The 21,834-nt window shown below is 53.7% G+C and overlaps 1 protein-coding gene across 1 annotated transcript in view; it reads right to left on the bottom strand.

Moving 5' to 3' along the window:
- The window catches only part of Arhgef17 (Rho guanine nucleotide exchange factor (GEF) 17), a 64,964-nt gene extending 44,652 nt beyond the window's left edge, over nt 1-20,312 (bottom strand). The window contains exon 1 of the mRNA XM_013014185.1: nt 16,708-20,312. Within this exon, the coding sequence (XP_012869639.1) occupies nt 16,708-19,887 (3,180 nt within the window). The 5' untranslated portion in view covers nt 19,888-20,312. The remainder of the gene's footprint in view (nt 1-16,707) is intronic.
- Nucleotides 20,313-21,834: the final 1,522 nt, after the last annotated feature.

The raw sequence follows: 21,834 nt of genomic DNA, 5'->3' as shown, positions 1-21,834 counted from the left end.
GAGTCCTTTGGCAATCCTGCCCCTCTCTGGGCACTGTCTACACATGGAGGAACACAGATCAGCTGACCTAGAAGTAAGTAGTGGGGAACTCTACAGCTGGTGAAGATCTGCCAGAGAAAATGTGGCAGAGCCCCAAGCTCTCAGGGTCCCCTCCTCTACATAGCCTCTGAGCTTTTTGCCTATGGACAGCTACCTGGGGAACATCCAAAGCCTTCCTTGGGGACCTTGGCTCATACTCCCAACAATGCTAACACTATAAGACACTGTCAGTGACTTCTTCCCTCCATACCTGCCACCTTTCCTCAGCCAGGCTCAGCCACTCTCTGCCTCTTCCAACTTGCTTTATAGCTTCTCACTCATCCCTAATCACTTGTGGTCCACCCACAGCTGCCATCACTGTTAACCCCATCTCACAGGTATGTGGTATGTATACTGAAAGTGGAGGGGTTAAGTATCTACACAGTTGAAGACAAGGAACAGGATTTGAACCAAAGCCACCTGGTCTGTTCTTACCATTACATCAACCCAGCTGGGTACATGATCAAGTCCAAGCTCTTAAGCTGACACTAGATGCCCTTAGTGACCCGGCCTTTGCTGACACACCAGAGTCAAATTAATACCTAGGTGTATCACTCTCCGTTGAGCCCAGTAGTATCCTGGCTACAGAAGTTCGGCCTGTCACACTCAATCCTCTAGGCCTTTTGTATCCTCCCTATTTTTATGTTTTGTTTTACTTTATTTTATTTTGTTGATTTTGCAACACTGGAGATTAACCTAAGGGCCTTGCACATGTAAAGCAAGTACTTTATCATTTAGCTATAGCCTCTACCATCATTCCTATGTTTTTAAAGAATCAAGGGCCTGACACACAGTCAGGCTAGTAGGTACCCAAGGCCTGAGGGCTGTGTACTTCCAAGTCCCAAGGCTCAGACTTTCTCCTGCTAATCTGTTTGCTCACTCTCATTCTGAGGAAGTCTTTCCTGATTCCGACATTAACCACCTCACCATAGAGGAGCTAGGGGAATTTAACTCATGGGCCAGTCAGGGTGACCAAGCTGTGCTAAATGGGGACACACAGCTGGCTGGGTCCTAACCATCCTCAAAGGCCTTATCTTTCCAAGTGGTAGTAGTGGGCAGACAAGGTCTACAACCACTCAGATAGGCTATCCTTCTGATCAAGGGGCCAAGACCTGCTCCAGAGCCCCAGGGAAGGCATCACTTGTTCTTAGAAGCCCCATGGATAAGTGCAGTGCTCAATCAGCCTGATTGCTCTGGAACCAGTTCCTACAGGTTCCCCTGTCCTGGCTAACCCCTTGGTCAGAACTTCCCTTTGTCTCCAAAAGGCATTTTCCAACTGTGCCTGTTGGAGACAGAGGAAAGTCTTGACCAAGGGAAGCCCTGGATGTGGTCAGACCTTACCTCACTTATATCAATGGTCTGTCTCAGTTCTGTGTCAAGATTCTATTAAAGAAAGGGTTCTTTTTTTGTGACAGGCCTGGGGCTTGAACCCAGGGCCTGGGTGCTGTCTCTGAGTTTTTAGTACTCAAGTCTAGCACTCTATACCACTTGAGCCACTGTGGTTCCACTTCTGGCTTTTGGTGATTTTTTGGATGGGTGGGGGTCGTAGGGCTTGAACTCCAGACCTGAGCACTGTCCTTCAGCTCTTCAGCTCAAGGCTAGTGCTCTACCACTTGAGCCACAGTGCCACTTCCTTTTTCTGCTTATGTGGTGCTGAGCAATCGAACCCAGGGCCTCATGCATGCAAGATAAGCACTCTACCACTGAGCCACTGTCTCAGCCCCTTTTTGGTGATTATTTGAACATAAGAGGCTCATGGGCTTTCCTGCCTGGTCTGACTCTGAACCATGATTCTCAAATTTCAGCCTCCTAAGAAGTCAGGATTATAGGCATAAGCAACTGGCAACAGGCTTCCATTATTTTTGAAAGCTTAGAAATTACTGCACTGTGTGTTGGGGGGGGGTTATGTAGTTGTGGAGATGGGAGGGAAGGGATGGTAGGGGAAAAACAAAGGAGGAGGCAACAATGCTTGATAAAAAATGTACTCATTACTTTGTTCATGTGATTGTAACCCCTCTGTACAGTATTTTCACAATAAAAAACTTATTTTAAAAAAGAAGAAATTACTGCTCTAAGGAAGTGGTGCTGTGGCTCAAGTGGTAGAGCACTAGCCTTGAGCACAGAGAGGCTCAGGGACAAAGCCCAGGCCCTGAGTTCAATTCCCAGCCCTGGCAAGAAAAGAAAGAAAGAGAGAGAGGAAGGAAGGAAGGAAGGAAATAAAATTCTGGGGCTGGGAAAGTGGCTGAGTGGTAGAGTGCTTGCCTTGCATGCATGAGGCCCTGGGTTTGATTCCTCAGCGCTACATAAGCAGAAAAAGCTGGAAGTAGTGCTATGGCTCAAGTGGTAGAGCTCTATCTAGCCTTGAGCTGAAGAGCTGAGGGACAGCGCCCAGGCCCAGAGTTCAGGTCCCACGACCAACCAAAAAAAAAAAAAATTACTGCTCTGGGATCAAGTCCCAGCCATTAAGACTTCTCAGGATCTACCCACCAATTCAAAGCCAGGAGCTTTTCTAGCATCCATGTACACCAGGACTTCTACATCCCCAGGCCTCTGCCTTTACAGCTCTCTCTCCTTGAAGGACCCAGACTTCCCTCAGCCAGTCAAGACCTGGCTGGTCCTCAAGGGTCCAGTTGCTACCTCAAGTCAGTCTCGCCTGCCCTGTCCTGCTTTGGCCTCCTGTGACCTTGGTTCTTATATGGATTTCCTGGGGCTGGATCTCCCCCACTGCCCTTTTTGAGACAAGGTCTCAGCCCAGACTGGCCTTAAATATGAGACTCCTGCTCTATCATCTACGTCTGGCTTTGGGATCCTCTTCTTGCTCATCCTCTGTTCCCATGCTATACATCTACAGAAGCCCACAAATGACAACAGAACTGAATTTTATAGGTTCCCCTGACCCACCACCTAAAACTAATCCCAGAGTTGATTACCTAGGACTAATGAGAAATGTTAAGAATAGCTGTGTAGATAGCACTCAGTCCGTCCACCAGAGATAATGAGCATGGGTCCTGTCAAACCCCTAGGCTTACTCCATAAGAATGAAGTCCTGTGGCTGGACAGGAAGTGGCTCAAGGCACTCCCCCTAGGCGCTGGCTCTGGAATCCACTACCAAACTTAGTCCCTTAGAAGGCACTCAGAGGACTTCCTCACAGGGTCAAATTGCTCTGTTCACATCCCCCAGAGGAATGATACCTGCTAAATGTTCAGTGACAAGATTGCTCCTGTCTACTCTAAAGCCTACGCCAGGGAATGTCTAAGTGGTACCAGGCTAGGTCCTCATATCTAATACCTGCAGAGATGTCTTTGTGGATACAGCAATCTACTGAGGATTGTAAAGGGCACTGTATGGGGGACAAGAGAGGAGAGGAAGGGGTGTATGTATGCATGTATGCCTATTCTTTGTGTATCTCTGGCTTTGCCAATTGGGTAGGGTCTACTGTCAGCTTACCCCCTCAGTGTGGGAATGGTTGGTTTCATGTGTCCACTCTCCCACCTGTGCATTCTGCTGAAACTTCTCTCTGCACCTCCAGCCTCAGCACAGGGCCCAGCACTGTGCCTTCCCCAGCATCCACAGCACAGGCCTGATGAGTGAGGGGAAGGATAACAATACTGCTTGAACCCAAGAGTTAAACTCGAGACAGAGCTAGGGGCCCAGAGGGAGACGGGACAGGAGGCCGGGGTGGGGGAGTCTGCCTGGGCTGGCTGTGGGTCTGGGCCTCTCTGGGCGCTTTGTCCAAATATGGAAGGTTTTTTTGTCTCCATTTGACTCACACCGGCCATGGCCCAAGAGATCTGCTTTCCAGATACTGCAGGCAAGGCTGCGCCAGCCAGCACCACAGGGCCCGCCCCACCCCCCATCTCAGTACCTTCCCAACCTCCCTTGCCAGAGTAATCTCTACCAGCAGGGAGCCTGGCCTCACCTTAGCTGAGCTCCAGCACTAACAGAAGTGTTCTTGGGCCCTTAAATAAGGCAAGAAGCAGTCATTCCTGCTTTTGGAGGCCTGTCACCTCTTATTCCCCAAGAGCCATAGATGCAGATGTAGCAAGACAATGTGCTACTTCCTGAAACTACCATGAACTGTAAATGCTGGGGATTATCATGGCTCCTCTTTTGCCCACAGTGGTGGTGGTACCCACCCAGGCAATCCCAAAAGCCAGGAACCCAAGCTGGAACCAAGTTGTGAGGCTGAAATCCATTCAGCTCTGTCAGTTTTTCAGCTCCCTTCACCTGTACAAGCTAGCACGGTGGTGCTGTGCTCAGGTTCCTGTCTGTCATGCAGGACAGTAATTCCCACAGAGGTACGGTGAGGACTAGAAGAGTTCATCAATGAAAACTGCAGACCAGGCTGAGACTATGGCTCGGTGGTAGAGTTTAACATGCATGAGGCCCTGGGTTGGATCCCTAGCCCTAGTGTGTCTGAGAAGTACTCAGACCTGTGCCCCCCCTCCCCCACCAGCCACCTCCACCCCAGGAAATCCTAATTAGCTTTATTGCCATTCCTTATAACAATCTATATCTTAACCCCAGCCACAATCAGGAACTGGAGGCATATTTAACATTCCCCACCAGTTTCTTTTTTGTTCTCTGCATTACACAACATTTACTCCCTACCCTCCCCCCCCCCCCCCCCAGCCTTGGGAGTGAGGTCAACCTGGGTTCAAATATCACCTCTCTCGTGGACTATGAGACCTGGGCCAGATACCTTACCATCTCCAGGTAGGTGTATGGTCCTCATTCTGCCCCAATCAGTACTCAATTGAGACAAGATCCTTTGCTCATGCTTCCACCTATCTTGTCCCCAGGGCAGATCCAATACAGGGTTGGTGTAGGTGGTAGTGGGAGCTGAGTCTTCCTTTACTAGGGTAGCACCAGAGCAGGGCTCCATTCACCAGCTCTTGCCTCTCCACCTTGTTTATTTAATAAATGTGTACTGAAGTTCCACAGTGTGCCAGGAACAGGCACAGGTGGAGCTACCCGACCAGAACCAAGCACTGGGTCACAGGGTGACCTGGGGGCTCCTCCAGCCCACATCTCCATATCCTTGAGCTTTTGAAGTGTATACCCTACAAAGCAGGGATGCAATATTTGTGTCTCAGGACCAGGGCGAATTCTGCCACCTGGACTGGAAAGCTGAGGGGACACAATGTTCTACAGGGCTCTCTTTGGAATGTCTATTCCCTTAGGGATGAAGGCAGGACAAAAAGGATGGCAGAGGGAAGGAAAGAAGAAAGCAAGGAGCTCCTAGGCGCAAAAGGCTTGATGTGAGTGAGGAGATATAACAGGCAGCCAGGATGCCAGAGCAGGCCCAGGCCTAGGTGATGAGGCAGGGCAGCAGAGGATTAGCTAGATCCAGCCACCTCCGCCTCCTCTGCCTCCTCCAGTCTTGGGGCCAGGCCCTGAGCTATTTTTAGCTGGGGCTGAATTTAGCCATTCCCTCGGAAATTCCTCACCCACCCCAGGCAACACCCCCGCTGGCCTTGGGAAGAAGCCTGGAAGTGGCTAGTTCAGGCTGGAGGGGAGAGAAGGAACACAGGACTTACAGGGAAAACTGAGGGTCACATCAGACCCCAAATCAGAATGATTCCCCTCTCGTTCAGTTCTTATTGTGCTATTCTCTAAGAGGGCCTCTGAGGTCCCAGGCCCCCCCACTATAGCCACTGGTGGTGGTGATGGTGGTATCTACAGAATAAGGAGTTCTTAGCTCCCACCTCCAGCTCCACAGTGGGCACTACAAGCTCATGGATCTGCTGGCCTGCCTACCACTTACTCACTCCCACCCCATCCCCAGCTCCATAGGAGTATTCTGGGGCTCCCATAAACTGTGACTGCAGCTTCACAGATGGGGAAACCAAGGCAGAGCAAATTGTCCTGATTCAAAGCCCCAAAAGGCGCAACACAGCCTGAGCCTTCCTTCTTCCACAGCTCCTTTCATGGCGCCTCCCCTCGAAGGGCCAACTGGAAGTGTGACTTGGGGGTTGGCTGTTCCCCAAGGATACAACCAGCAGCTGTGATTGAAGTTAGACAGGGGGAATCTCATGGAGCTCAGAGCTCCTCATCCTATCAGAAGGCAGAGGAAAATTCTGCCTAGGGGTAGATGCGTGAATTGTTCCTCATTGCCATATTCTCTGACTCAAATAAGAAGGAGGGTCCCACTCCACCCACCCAGTTCTGACAGGGCTCCTGAGCCTACATTGAAACCTCAGACTTTACCTCCACATTCTCTCCCTGGTCAGTCTTGGTCAGTCTCTTTATCACTTGCTCTCTTAGGGTCAAGTTTGTTACCTCCCTATTCCCCTTTACTCTGACCATCAGTCACTAGAGGAAGCCATTTTTATGCATAACTGATACTGCTCCCTCTCAGCTCCTAAACCTCATGGCTCCCATTGCCTAGACCATGAGACGCAGCCTTCAGACTGTCTTCAGGACACACAGCTTGTCTGTGTGCTCTGCTCAGAGACCTCCCAGTCCCCTTGGCCTCTGACATACTCAGGGGTTTCTCTTTCATTCCCTGGCTCAGACCAATTCCCTCCAATGCTGGGTGAACTTTGCTACCACTGCTCAAGAACTCTCAGTGGCCCGTTACTCAGAAGTCCAAGTATGAGGCTGGAGCAATGGTTAGGGGAATGGGCCTAGTCCACTGTTGTGGGGCCTTGGTAAGACCCTTCCACATCTTAACAATACAGGTGTGAGGGGTGGTTAGAACACATGGCTTGTATCTGAAGGTCTTTCCAGGAGGACCTCCCTTTCTAGGACATTCAAGGTCCTGATTCTTTCTTCTTCTTCCTTTTCTTAGTCTGCCAAGAGATTTGATGTCTTACCACCAGGCCCACCCGAGGGAGACCAGGAGAGGCAGGGGGGTGTGGTGAGAAACTAACAGCAAGACTTCAGTGACACAGGAAGCCAAGAAAGATGGAGTTGGCTAGACTTTTTACGAAGGGGAGAGTCCTTCCCATCCATCCACCCCTTCCCTTCCCTTCCACATCTGCTTCTTAACCTCCAGTGCCCTGTCCTGGGAAAGGATTGACTGTTTGTCCAGGGGTGGGAGAGTGGGGTCCCAGCAATCCCAGGAGGCCCGGCTGTGGGGCTGGCTGGCAGCCACGAGGGCGGCCTCTTTCCCTCCTGCTCTGCAGTGCTGTGAGGAGCAAGGCCTGCTCACCCCTGGGAACCAATAAACAGGAAACAGACACCAACCTTGCACTTGCTCCTTGGGCTGGCCCTTCATCACAGCCCCCCACGGTTCTCCCACTGGTCCAAGACCTGACTCTCCTCTTCTCAACCTCAGAATCTTAGGACAAATAGCATCAAGACCAAGATGTAACAAGCTCAGATTCACAAACAAAATCAAGTTGAGTGCTCTACTCTTGGGAAAGAAACCTGAATTCTTCATGTTGAACCAGTGGAGCTCTAAACTCCGAGAGTGCCAATCTTAAGAGCACACACTAAGTAGCTACATTTTTTTTTTTTTGGTCCGGTCGTGGGGCCTGAACTCTGGGCCTGGGCGCTGTCCCTCAGCTCTTCAGCTCAAGGCTAGCACTCTACCACTTGAGCCACAGCGCCACTTCCGGCTTTTTTCTTTTTGCTTATGTGGTGCTGAGGAATCGAACCCAGGGCCTCAGGCATGCAAGGCAAGCGCTTTACCACTGAGCCACCTTCCCAGCCCCTAAGTAGCTACATTTATGAGTCTCAGTATCCTAGGATTATCATCCTAGGATGAGGATCTGCCAGCATTACCTCCTAAGTTTTTAGCTCCCTATTTTACAGAGCAGGAAACTGAGAGTCAGAGCTGAGGTCCAAGGACTCAGTTAAATACCACCAAGTGGTAGAGTCAGAGAGGTACACAGACTTTCAGACTCCCTGCCACCTGGGGGCTCTGGGCCCTACCTACTAGGATCTGGGACTTTGTCAAGACAGGGCTTTGACTCTGCCTCCCAAACTGTTCCACATCATGTCAGATGAGTCTTGGATAAAGCTGGAGGTAACAGAAGTAGAGGGAAAGCTAGAGACCAGTGGGCCAATGGTCCTCCCTGTAGTCCTTCCTATCCCCTACTCTCCACTTCCAAAGGCCCAGGCTGCTGAGCTATTGGTCCTACATAGGTGGATCAGAACCCCGGCCTGCCCTGGCCTGCTGTCTAGAACTTAGTCTTCAGCTTTAAGGCTGCAAACTGAGATTCTTTAAATCATATGGTAGTCTATCATTCATAAGAGAACTTTCTTGAGCACTTACTATTGGTCAAGCCATCTTGACATGATTTCATTTAAACCTAGCAATAACCCTTCGTGGAGTAAGGGGACACTATTCCTATTGGATAGACACTGTAAGTGTCTATGTTTACATCATCTCCTTGGAAGCCTCTGGCTTCTCAGGCATGAGGGAACCTACTAGTTCACCAGCCCCAGCCCCAATATGGTGCTCCCAGATCATGAGGATGGGGGAGTTCCTTTCATCTGCCTCTCGGGTTCCAGCTCCTTACTTGGCAAGGATGGACTGGCAAAGGCATAACTTTTTTTTTTCTTTTTTTGTGTTGGTATTAGAGCTTAAACTCAGGGTCTGGGCACTGTCCCTTAGCTCTTTCACTCAAGACTTATACTCTACCACTTGAGGCACCACAGTTCTGTTTCCAGCATTTTGCTGGTTAAGAGGTAAGAGTCTCATGGATGTTCCTGCCTGGGCTGGCTTTTGAACTTCAATCCTCAGATCTCAGCCTCCAGAGTAGCTAGAATTATAGGCATGAGCCAATGGTGCCTGGCAAGACATGACTGTGTTCTCTGTGTTCTCTGCTTGTCCTGGTTCTGAGTTCTTAACTGCCATTCTTGGGAACTGCTTCACCCCAATGTCTAGTTTACAAACCTCAGGCCATCTGCCTCTGGAAGCCAGGCCCATTCTCAAGGGATTCACTGGCACTTATGTCCCTCCCGCATGAGGCCTGGACTTAACCTCCCTCTGGACTACACCCACCTCAGAGGCAAGCAGGGAGGGTGTCCAATCTTTCCCTGTGAGTCCGCATTGGCCATCCAGGGGTGTAAAGGTCAACTGCTACATAAATGGATGAGTTCATAGACAAGATAGCCCCAGGACTAGTACCTACAAGGACCTCTGGATTTCGTAAGCTAAAAGACTGGCCCTTTTGTGGTAGGCAAAATAACAGTCCCTTAAATCTCCACAATTTGTGAATATATTTTCTTACAAGGCAAAAGAGGCTTCACACATGTCATCATTAGGATTCTGGATTATCTAGTGGGCCCAGTGTAATCAGAAGAGTACTTAAGAAGCATTGATGGCTCAAGTCTATAAATCTAGCTTAGCTACTCAAGAGTCTGTGATCTGGAGGATGAAGGTTCAAAGCCAGCCTGGGCAGGAAAGCTCTTATACATAGCCTCTAAAATAACCAGCAAAATGTTGAATGGAAGTATGGCTCAACTGGTAGAATATTAGTTGAGCAAGAGCACAGGCCCTGAGTAAAAGCTGATGAGGGGGAGAAAAGAAAGAGAGAGAGGCAGGAGAATGACAGTGAGAGAACTATGAAGATACTCTGCTGCTGGCTTTGAGAAGGAAGGAAGGAAGGGTCCATGGACAAAGCTCTGCTGGCAGCCACTCGAAGCTGGAAAGACAAAGGAAGTGACTTTCCCCTAACTTCCAGAAGGAACCCAGGCCTGTCAGCACCTGGCTTTTAGCCCTGTGAAACTCATTTTAGACTCTGACCTCAGGAACTGTAAAATAAGCAATCAGTGTTGTTTTAAGCCAATGAAGTACAATAATTTGTCATCACGGCAATAGGAAACTAATACACCACTCCTCTGCAACCTCTGGAGTCAGTTCATGTCCTACTCACCTCGGGTGCCTCCTGCATCCCCTCTCACCTCTCCCTACCCAGGGAGGCTTTTAGGGCCTATTGACTTCCCTCAAACCCATCCAGAAATAAACCTGGGAGAGTTTTGATGTCCCGTGTGCAATAGCAACACTATTTCTGGAATCAGGCCTCAGAGTAGGCAGGAGAGCTTCCCACTAGTATAGGGAAAGACCCTGAGAAGAATGGAAAGCAACAGCAAGAGTTAGGAGGGGCGTAGTCCTGGGGTGGTGTTTCTCCAAGCCATGCTCTTCAGTAGCCTAAGGCCTGGCATGCCAGCACTTCCTGTGTGTAAAAGCAGGATACCTGCTTTAACTCAGAAGCCCAGGAAGGAGGCCTGATGCTGCCTACAAGCCTGGAACACCTGTGGCTCTGACAGGGGAAAGAGGGATGCCTCACAGCAGATGAGGGGAAGGGACTGATGCGATACCTCCTTCAGGGAGATGATGAGACCAGGCTGGATCTCACATCTCCTGACCTTCATGAGCTCCAGCAGGCCATCCCTAGTGAACCACAGCTGCTAGAGTGTGCTCCAACAGCCTGGTCAGGGCCCCAGGCCCATGCTTATCATGGACTGGTGCTCACTCACTGCTCAAATCCCAGCAGCTTGGCATTTCCCCTCTGTCTCTGTCTACTCTGGAATGCCTCAGAAGCCCTGGGGGTTGAGAAGTGGAGAGGGAAGAGGGTCTTAGGGATCAACTCCCACAGTGGAACCTCAGCTCCAATAGGCTCATGCTTCCCAGGAGACCTGGGGCCCCCATTTCATGGCCTGCCAGTAAGGCGCCAGGCTGCCTGGGCACATTTCCCAATAAGTGAGCCAGGGCTACAAGCCTTTCTGGGAAGCATGGGCTCCCTTTCCCCCGCCCTGCCATTGCCATCCCTGCCAACTCTACTTAGTGAGGGCTCTGTGGGGCCAGTGTATGGCTGGGGGGTCAGGACTACCTAGGGCCAGATTACTCATGAGTCAGAGAGCCTTGGGAAAACCTCTGTGGCTCTGGGCCTGGTCCTTTACCCACATATCAGAGACAGGCAATGCCTCCTAGGCAGGAATCAGATGGACAGACAGGGCTGCTCTGGGTGGCAGAGCTCCTGGTCCCAGCAGATACACATGATGGACTGAATAGGTGCAAAGTAACTTAAGGTAAAACACAGGATATGGCATGGTCACCTGCTTCAGTAGGGTCCTACGGTGGCTCTGCTGTCTTAGCCTTTGAGCCAAGCTGATGTAAGTCTACAGGGGTGGCCAGGGCAGCCCACAGTCCCAGCCACTCTGGGGGGCTTGTCATTTTCCCTGCCTATCACTCTAAGCAACCCCTCCCCCACTGGCTAGCCATGGGAGCTGAAGTAGGCATCTCTTCACTTGAGTGCTATGAATCTGGCCACTTCAAACATCTGCACCAAAGCAAAAACCTGCAACCCAATACCTACCTCTGCCCTGTTCCTGGCTACCATCATCACTTGCCCAGATTGCTCTGACTGACTTCATTGCTTTCACTCCAGGCCCTGTAGTCTACCCCACACAACACCCAGAACAGACACAGGTCAGCTCAGGTCCTATTCAGGAGCTGCTCACAGTGCCTGTTCCCTCACTTCAAGTAGATTCAAATCCTCCTTTTGGCTCTCAGATCTTCCTCACTCTGGCCCATAGCCTCCCTTGCTTCTCAGACCACTAGTTCCCTACTAGCCTACTCCATCCACACTGCCCTTAAGTCTGTTTCTCAAACACTACAGGGCCTCTACAACTGCTGTTCCTCTCTGTCCACAATGCTTTTCCCCCCAGACAGCCACCTGACTTCCTCCAGGCCCCTGCTCAGGTGTCACCTCCTCCCATAGGCCTTTCCAGACTCTTGATGCAAAACAGCACCCAACCCTGTCATTCTCAACTCCTCTGCCCTGCTTTCTTTTTCTCCCCTACCCTTTCTGCTCCAGACAGGTGACCTCACTAGTGTGAAAGCTCTTTAGGGGCAAGCTTCGGGGTTTTAGCTGCTGTCTCCTCACATGTCTGATGTTTAGGCACTCAGTATTTGTTCAAACACTGAAGAATACAGTATCTTAGCAAGAGCCACCCACTTCTGAAACAAACTCTTACTGCATACAACCTGCTGCCATCTTTCCCACTCCTAGCCTCTGCTCATGCTGTGCCTCGTGCCCATCTCTTCCAGTTTTCTTTCTTTTTTGTTTCTGTATGTGCACTGATACTAGGGGAACTCAGGATTTGGGGTCTATCCCCTAGTTTTTTTGTTCAAGGCTGATGTTCCACTAGTTGAGCCACAGTTCCACTTACGGCTTTTTTGTGATTAGTTGGAGATAAAAGTCTCACAAGCTTTCTTGCTCAGGCTGGCTTTGAACTGTGCTCCTCCAATCTCAGTCTCCAGAGTAGCCAGCATTACAGGCAGGAGCCTCTGGTACCTGGCTTCACTTCCAGTTTTGAAGGTCAAGATCAAGCAGAGCTTCCTCCCAGAGGCCTCCTCTGCAGCCCCCCACCCCCAACATCTGAAGCCTGGTCCGGACTGCTTCTAGATTTCTAAGCTCCTGGGTGTTGTCTCAACTCCCAGGCAGCCTGAGGGTGTCTCCACCCCACTGCCACAGCTTGTGTAGCTGGAAAGATCACAGATGGGAGGAAAGCAAGCAGGAGGGGCTCCTATACTGGGAGAGAAGGCTGGGGACAGGATTAGCAGCAGTCTCCCAGACCCAGCTGGTCCCGGAAATGTAGGGGCTGGAAAATGTCACACTCAACTCTAGTCCATCCCCCAACCTTTCATTCCTGGACTGCACTCCCTGTAGCAGCCCTGGGCCCTTGGGAAGGAGTGGGCAGGGGGTGGTGGAGACAGAGAATAAACAGAGGAAAGGGACAGCCCTTCTGTCTGTCCTCCTCCCTCCCACCCTCCTCCTGCTGGGTGACAAGACATTTAATTATAGATATTTGGTAGCACTCAGAATTCCAAATGTCCTAATTGCTTCATCCCCTCCCCCCAGAACCCTTTTACACACACACACACACACACACACACACCACAGCAAAGAGCCAGGGAGAAGTAGAAAGAGAACTTCACCCCCGCAGGTTCCTTGCCAAAGGGATGCCAGAGACAAAGGTGGTTGAAAGAGTGGCAGTCCAGCCCCTCCCAAGGCTAGGCAAGCTGGGGCTGTGGTGGTGGGGCTGCTGGGGGTAGAGGGAGGAATAAAGCCAGGTCTCTATTGCTTAGGCCTAGTTCTGCCTGGCCTTGCTGTGCAACCAGAAACCTAATATTCTACCTCTCAGGTTCTCAAAGTTCTTCCCACCCCAGCCCAGGCCCTGATAACTTAAATAACCAACCACTATGAAAGTGTTCAGGGAAAATGCAGGTGATGCCCCCAATTGTTCCTATACCTAATGTCTCCTTCTCAGATGGCAAGCCAATCTGAGAAGCCAAGATGGCTTAAACCCTTCACATCAAGACACTGACATATTAAGAGATTGACATGCTAGGATTTAGGGTGGCTTCAACAGTCTGAGAGTAGATGCTGGCACACTAAGGTTGCCTTGCACACAACAGGCACTTACTAAATAAATGTAAGCTGTTAGCATTGCCATTCCAAAGATGCTTAAGTTGCATGAATTCACCCTTCTATGATTCTGAGAAAAGTCATTTCCTGTTTCTAGAATGCAAAAGTTACAGGTGCCAATTGGCTATTAGGTACCCGAGGGCATAAGTAGACTTCAAGACTCTGTTCTGGTTTTTTTTTTTTTGGGGGGGGGGGTCTGGTCGTGGGGCCTGAACTCTGGGCCTGGGCACTGTCCCTCAACTCTTCAGCTCAAGACTAGCGATCTACCACTTGAGCCACAGCGCCACTTCTGGCTTTTTCTTTTTGCTTATGTGGTGCTGAGGAATCAAACCCAGGGCCTCAGGCATGCAAGGCAAGCGCTCTACCACTGAGCCACCTTCCCAGCCCCAAGACTCTGTTCTGTAAGGCCAGGGAAGGAGAGCCTTGGCAGGAAGAGCCAGCCAGGCTTACAGTGAACCTAGGTGGAAGAAACACCATGGGTGCAAGAGGCAGGGCAGGGGAGCCTAGACAGCACATTCTGAAACAGGTATTCTAGCCTACAAGACCTAGTACCTCTGAGCTGCTCCTCATTCCTGTGTCCTCCAATCCTACAGAGGGTAGCCTGCCTCTCTCCCCTCCACTCTCCAGCCTCTCTTCTGAGCCCTACAGAGCCTTAAAAACCAGTCCAATGTACAGATGAGAAAAACTAAGGCCCAAAGATGACCCTATCCAGGACCAAAGTGAGTCAGAAGCTAAGCAGGGCCTGGTATCTCCCAGCTAACAATGGGTTGGAAGAGAGCCAGGTGTGAGAGACTCCCCATAGCTCAAGGTTAAGTCCAGGATTTCCTCCGACCCCACCGCCCAGGCTCTCACCTGTCAGCTCCTGGCTGGGTGCACACTGGCTTCTACACCATAAGCAAAGTGTCATAGCTCCTCTTGTCCCTTCTTATTCTGTCCCTCACCACACCATCTCCACCCACACTACAGAGATCCTGACTGGAGCCCTAGGCCTAAGACAAGAGAACACTGTCAACCCCATGGAGGCCGGGAAGAGGGGGTGGACAACTGCTCCCCATCTTTCTGAAGCCAGAAGGATGGAGCATCAGGAAGGATTCAGGCTAGCAGATGGAAGAACTTCCAGACTTTAGGAGGGGGTGTGAAATGAAAGGACGGTGAATGTCTTGGGAGCCGCCGCCACCACAGTGCCTGCGCTCAGACCTCAGTAGAGGAGGGGCAGGGAGGAAGCCTGGCTTCAGTTCAGTCACCCAGCAGCAGCTGGGGCAGCTGAGCCTGTTGTTTTTCTCTCTTGCCTCCTTGAAAGGGAAGACCATCATACCAGTACCCACCTGCCAAACAGAGACCTTATCTCCACTTTACAGAAGGGGAAAGTGAGGCATAGAACAGGGATGTGACAGGAACTGGGCCATGCTCCAACCCTGCTCTTTTAATTACACACTCACCAGTTTCTTTCCCCTAAAGGCTGAGAGGGAGTGTCAGGCTAGGCCTGGAAAAGTGGGAGGACTGAAGTGGGCAGAGGCCTGGAAGTTAGAAAAAGCCTCATTCAGGGCAAGGAGAAGCCTGTGTATGGTCAAGCTGTCCTGTCACATGTGCTACAGCCCCCAGAAGGTGGAGAGGTGGCAGAGAAGGGGAAGGGAAGGGAGCAGGAACCAGTTTTGCAAAACTTCCCCCTCCTCCATGGTCTCAATGCCTTCTGCCCCACCAGACTCCCCAAATACTGTTTCATCTCTCATCCCAACCCTTCCCCCACCCTTACAGACACACAGCCCCCAGGGCTCCCAGGAAAGAGCAGGGCAAGGGAAAGGTAGCTCAGAAGGGACTCCTGCTCTGCCACCCCCTCCCCCATCTTCCAAAGACAGAGCTGGCCCTGGGGTTTCAGGCTCATCTAACAGGCCCATGGAAGGTCCAAAAATCCTTCTGTTCCTACTCTCTTGCCTTCGGACTCTCCAGGCAGCCTCCCAGAGGTACAGCAGAGCTAGAACTGGGAAAGGTGGGGGGTTGGGGGAGCAGGGGTAGAGTCGAAGAGAGAGAAGGAGAGAAACAAAGAGAAAGGGACTTAGAGGGGCCCCAGAGAGCCCTGGGAACTGGAATGACCAAATTAGTCCAGGGTTTAGGGTTTCCTGGCTTCTCCTAGTCAGGAACACGGTGGGAATGAAGGATAAAATAACCCCAGGCTACCCCTGAGCTCAGCCCTGAAACCAAGAGCCTTGAATCTTGCTTCCAACTCCAATCTCCCTTCAAACTCCCATGCCAGGGAATCGACTGCCTGGAACTGAACTTAACCCACAGCCCAAATTCTAGGAATGGCTGAAGCCAGAGGTGGAAGTGAGGGACCTTGGGGAGTATGAAACCTCCCTGCCTGGGGTCTAGCAAGGAAGTAGGGGGAGGGGTGGTATCTGACAGTAACCTGGAAGGGGATGGGGTAAGAAGCACATGTAAGTAAGCATGCAGGTTAATGGACAGGGCCTTAACCCTGACCCACTCAGGCACTCCAGCCTGTGGGGACCAGTTCAGTCTCAGCAGATACCTCCCTGCCCCCACTCTTTGCTGACAGTCCCCAGCTAGATGTTCCTCTGCTTGGAGAGGGGAAGCTCTGGTGAAACTCAGGCCCTTACAAGGCTCCAACCCACACCTAGTCTTCCCCAAGCCATGAGAAAGATAGGTTGTTACAGACAAGATGGGACTAAGGTGACAGCCCCGAGCTCCTCTGTAATTTCTATAAAGTAAGGCCTTGTATCACCCCAAATCTCCTAGGCCTACAAACTGACTTACAATCTGGCCTGCCACAGGAAAGACACACAAGGAAAGGCAAACACATGTCAACTATGGGCCCCTGAGCCCAAACATCCCACACAGGTTGGGCAGCAAGCCTCAGTGAAAACTGTACTCGGTGCCATCATTCTCATTCCTCCTGTGTATTTACAACTAAGAATCCCACGATAGTCTCCAAAACCAGTCCCTGAGAAACAACCAGAAGATGCCCTATGAACATTGGTAATCACGCCCAGAATACCTTGGAGCAAATAGGAACCTTTGCCACCCACAGAGACCTGATATCTCTTCAGGGCCAGAATAGACAAGAGTCCTGTGTCATTAACACTCTTCCAACCCCTGGGCACTTAAGAGAACCAGCTAAGCACCCTTAGCCCTGGGCACCTACTCAACTGTGTACATGAAAAAAGTCTCCTGCCAAGTCAGTTCCCCAAGCCCTCCTGTGACCCCCACCCCCACCCCAGGACTCACCACCTGTGGCTTGCTGCAGCACTTGCTAGCTGGGACAGGCTCTTCTGGAGCTCGAGCTGCCTCTGGAGGCTTGACCTCAACAGGGGGCGGTGCAGCAGGAGTCAAGCAGGGCAGGTCCACAGGCCCTGGTGTAGGGACCTCACCAGTGCGGAGGGTCAGCATGTATTGCTTGGTGACATCCTCTAGAGATGGTGCCTGCAACGTGGGGTGAGCTCGAGGAGGGAAGCCCACAGGCTCTGGCACAGCCACAGGGGGTCCAACAGAAGTTGGAGGCTCAGGCACCACAATAGGTATGAAGGTGGCAGGCACACTGGCATGTCGAACATGCTTGGAGGAGGACCGGGTTCTAGCCAGACTATCAGTCTGCTCCTGACTGCCCTGCTCTCTCCTAAGCTCCTGGTGACTGCTCCGGGCTGGGCGCTTCTTGGAGCCTCGGCGGATAAGCCGAGGGGACAAAACGTTTGCCAGCTTGGGATCAAGGTGGAAATCATGTTGGGCAGTGGAAGAGGCAGGTGGGGCCTCAGGAAGAACTCTCTCAGATTGTGCCCGACCCCTGGAAGGACTAAGGTTTTCTGACTCTGCCCGCTGCTCTGCAAGGATTGGTTCACTGCTGGAAGGTGGCAGCATGGGCTCAACTTCTCGGATGGGCTCCCCTCCAGGACCTTCAAATCCAGGCCCAGTCAACTCGCCTCGGCGACTTGGGTCACTTAGAGATTTCTTCTTGGGAGCCTTGCCAGCAACCCTGTCTTCCCCCACACGTCCCAAAGCACAAGGTTCCTGAACAATACTCTGGATGACCTCCTGGTAGCCCTTGCTCTCTTCACTGCCCACAGACCAGTCACTGTGGCCACTGGTCAAACCCTCATCCACAGCTGGGGTGGCTGGAAGCCCTGTCTTGGAGCTCAGTGAGCCCAGAAGGTTGCTGTCCACCGAGAACCCAGATGGCTCCTCAGAGGTAGCAGCCCGGTGACGCTGTGGAATCGGGTCACTCAGAGATCTGTAGGCCTCGCTGGTCTCCCCATTGCTTAGTTCAGTCCCACCAGGACCCGCAGGTGGCACTTTGCGTCTCCTTCGGAGGGCACCTGGTGTGGGAGGAGTTTCAGGGGACACCAGGGACCACCCACTCAGACTATCCTCTGTCCCAGGGCCATGATGATTTGTCTGGGCTGAGGATGAAGAAAGAGGTCGCCATACCCCTGAGGAAGCCAGGCCACAGAAGGCTGCACCAAGAGGCTCTGGGTCTGCCCCAATGCCCTCATCTGTCAAGTTGGACTCAGGGCCTGAGAGCTCCTCTTGGGACCGCTGCCCTCGGGTTATGTCTCCTGACCAGTCAGGGCTTCTAGGAGGGACATCACTTCCATCATCCTGCTGAGCACCCATGCGCTGGATCTTCTCAAACACCTGACGAGCCTCCTGCACATATTGATCCTGGACCACCAGTGGCAGGGGATCATCCTCTGCCTCAGGACCTGTCAGGAGCAGCTCAGAGGAGCTGGGCTTCAGGGCACTGGTGCGGGTTAGTCGTCGGACCACGGGCTTCTCAGAGCAGGTAAAAGACTTTGCTCTCCGAAGGGTAGCAGTTAATTCCTTGAGTGTGGGGCGGATGCCAGGTGATGCTGGGGCTTGGGAGGGCATGGGGTCAAGTTGCTCCACTGGGCTACCTGCTGATGACAAGTCTCTGCCTTCTAGGGGACTGCTCCCCAGGCCACCACTGGGCTTCCGGACCCTCAGTTCTGAAAGGTCTGAGCGAAGGAAACTGAGCAGTGTCAGGGTCTCTGAGGCAATATCTGGATTGGAAAGAGACTTGCGCTGCCTGCTCTTGTCCAGCTCCAAGCCTCCATCTCTCAATGCTCTAGTGGCACCCACCTGTCCCTTGGTGCGGGTCCGAGACTGAGGCCGTAGAAGGAGCCCTTCCCCGGCCCCAAAACTAGGGGAACGGTAAATGCCCCAGCCCCCAGAGCCCCGGCTAGACCACAGGTCGTCGTCTTTGAGAGTCTCAGTGCTAGAGTAGCGGCTACTACCCCGGGAACCTGCGGGGCTGGTCAGGTAAGCGGGAAAGCTCACCTTGGCCACACGGAAAGCTCCTCCCACAGTTTCAGACATAGGCCGCAAGCCCTCCTGGGGACCTGAGACGCAGGGCTGCGGACCAGTATCCCATTCTCGGGGTCCCTCCTCCATAGGAGCTCTTGGTGATGTTGGAGGTTCAGGGCTCCTGACTTCCCTAGCTGAGTCCACGCTGCCCAGATTTAACCCATCACTGTCAGGCCTGCCGTCCTGATCCAATAGGGAGCTTCCAGGCCTAAGCCCCGGCCTCCCCCTCCAGCGGTGGCCGCCCTCGCCGTCTCGGTCCTCGTCACTGCCCGAGGAGTGGCCGCGGTGGTAGGCCGGACTCTGCGCCCCAGGCTGAGGCGGCGGGCCCTCCTCTTCCTCCTCGCTGGAGCTGGCAGCCCGGCTGCGGCTGACAGGATAGGAGGAGGCAATGGAGGAGGAGGAGGAGCAGGAGGCCCGGGCCCCGGCCTGCGGTTGGGAGAAGCTATGCCAAGAATGTAAACCATCCGCCGGACGCTGCGCCCGCTCCTGCTGCGGCCGCCGCCTCCCCTCGATCCCCTGTCCGGACAGCGGCCGCGCCGAACGCAGGCCGGCCAAGGGGAAGCACGTCCGAGGAGGGGGCGTCGGTGGCTGCCGGGGATCTCGAGCGAGGGGCTCCCACGCGGCACCATCCGGGCTGGGTGCCCCCGGGGCCTCAGCGTCCACACTGGGCCGCCTGGAGCCAGGGCCGCCGAAGAGCTTGCGCATCTCGGTGACGCTCGGCCAGGCTCCACGAGCAGCGCCTTCGGCAGCTTCTTCCGCGGCCCCGGGGGAGGCACTCCCGTCCCGGGCCCCAGAGGGGTCGTCGTCCGAACGCGGCGCGTCGAAGCGCCGGGAGAGCTGGCGCACGGAGGGCGAGAGGCTGCGGAGCGGGCGCGGCTGCGCGGGGGCGGCCCGGGGCCCCGACGCCAGCTTGGACACGCGCCGGGAGGGCTGGCCCGGGACTGCCGTGGCCGGCCGGCACGAGGCCCGGCGCTGCAACCCAGGGGTGTCCGTGTCCTCCTCTCTCGGCCCGGGTCCGCCGCTCCAGCGCTCCAGCAGTTTGAACGAGACGCTGCGATAAAGTGGGGGCCGGGGCGGCCCGTCCGCCATGGTGGTGGCCCTCACTCCGGGGGGGCTGGCCTCGGGAAGCCGCGGCCAACCCCCCCTCCACCCCCGCTCCGAAGGAGCGCAGTGGCTGCGGTCCGAAGGCCCGGGTCTTGCACCCGCAGCGCGTGCGCGCCGGGTTTGGAGAGGAGGACGCTGAGACTCGAGCCGAGGTTTAGCTGTCGCGGATCAAGTTTCTGCAGCCATCGGGGGCAGCGGCTCCATCCCGGCGGCTTCTCTCGCCTCAGTAGCGACCTCCAGGGCCAGCCCTGGTCTCCACCCGAAGGGCCTGGGGCATCGCGGCCCGGCGTGTGTGTGTGTGTATGTGTGGAGGGAGTGGGGGGGGGCGGTTGAATCCCAGAGCCCTGCTCCTCAGCTCTGCACCCGTCCTCCCGCGGCCGGCCTGCCTCTCCCAGCGCTCCCACTCCAGCTCCCGCTCCCTCCCCGGCGCTGCGAGCTCCTCGCTCCCTTTTGTTGCGAATAAACTTTGTGGCTGAGGAAAGGGGGCGGGGGGCGGGGCCTCGCGCCCAAAAGAGGGGGTGGGCACCGGGAGCGCGCGAGGCTGGGAACGCAGTGGGGGGTGGGGGGGAGGGAATCAGGGAGGAGCCCGAAGGAAAAATGAGATGCTTGAACACTTCCAGACGGCCACGACCCTCGGAAGTCCCCCGGGAGCTCAGTCGGCCTAGCTGCCCCTTAGAAACTGGCTGAGACACACGCTAGCTCCGAGCGCGGTCAGCTCCGCAAACGGGAGCGTACGCATCGGGGTTCAAGACTCTGTGGCCCGAGGGGCTCCAACATGGCAACCTCAGCCCCGTAAACTCTGGTACACAGGTACTCAGGTACACGCAGAAACTCTCCAGCGGAGGGAAAGGGGCGGGACCCCAGTGCTGGGGGTGGCGGGGCCGCAGTGGGCGGGGCTGCAGTGGGCGGGGCAGCCCGGCCGAGCGCTCACAGCTTCTGGCCACACCCCTTTGCTCCGCCCTCTACGGCGCTTTGCGCTGCGCCCCGCCCCGCCCCTCAAAGCCTTCCAGACGCCCACCGGCCCCACCTCCCTAGAGGTCGGTCTGGCTTTGATGGTCTCTTTACCCACCCGCGCAGCTCTAGAAGCCTCTCCCCTCCGGACCATGCCCCTCCCATACACTTTCCCAGATGCTACGCCCCCCACCTGCTTCTCCGCCCCCCCCCCGCCTTTCCCTCCCCTCTTCCTAATGCTACGCCCTCTTGCCCCCGCCTTGTGTTCCGGGGTACGTGGCTCTTACGCCCTCTACTGGCCAGATCTCCCTAAGCTTCAGAGCCCTGGACAAAGCCTCAACCATCCCCCCCTCCCCCCCCACCAATGTCTAGAGTTTAGAAGGCTTTATTTGCAGTCGTTTCCTTGTCCCCTTTGTGTTTCAAACCTTCCCAAAATACACTGTCCCTCACGCACAAAAGGACCTGAACAACTTTGGCTTCTCATGGTCAAACATAATCTCGCCTGCGGTTTCTCCACCCTCCCGGGCCGGAAAGCTGCCTCTCCACCCTCACCTACCTTTCTTTCATACTTACCTGGGGGCTGGACTTCTTCATCTAAACGAATGACATTTTATGGAGTGTCTCTGCTGTATGGGTAATGCTAGATTGATTTTATTTAATCTTCAAACCACCCTGGGAGATATAGATTATCAGAGAGGCAACTTTACTGCCAAAGCCAGGAAACAACTGGCAGCTACTGCTGTAATTCAGACTCTGATTTCAGGGCTTTCAAATGCCATGTTCCTCCAGACAGCCTTTCCCAGCCTCAGATTCTGCTAAAACAACAACAAAGCAAAGAAAGAAAGAAAGAAACAGGCCCTGGTGGCTCACACCTGTAATTCTGGCTACTCAGGAGCCTAAGATCTGAGGTTCGAAGTTTGAAGCCAGCCCAGGCAGGAAAGTCCATGAGATTCTTATCTCCAGTGAACCACCAGAAAAAAA

Source organism: Dipodomys ordii, unplaced genomic scaffold, assembly GCF_000151885.1.
Source record: "Dipodomys ordii isolate 6190 unplaced genomic scaffold, Dord_2.0 Scaffold22, whole genome shotgun sequence".
Classification (NCBI taxonomy): Eukaryota; Metazoa; Chordata; class Mammalia; order Rodentia; family Heteromyidae; genus Dipodomys; species Dipodomys ordii.
This window is presented reverse-complemented; position numbering and strand designations above follow the sequence as displayed.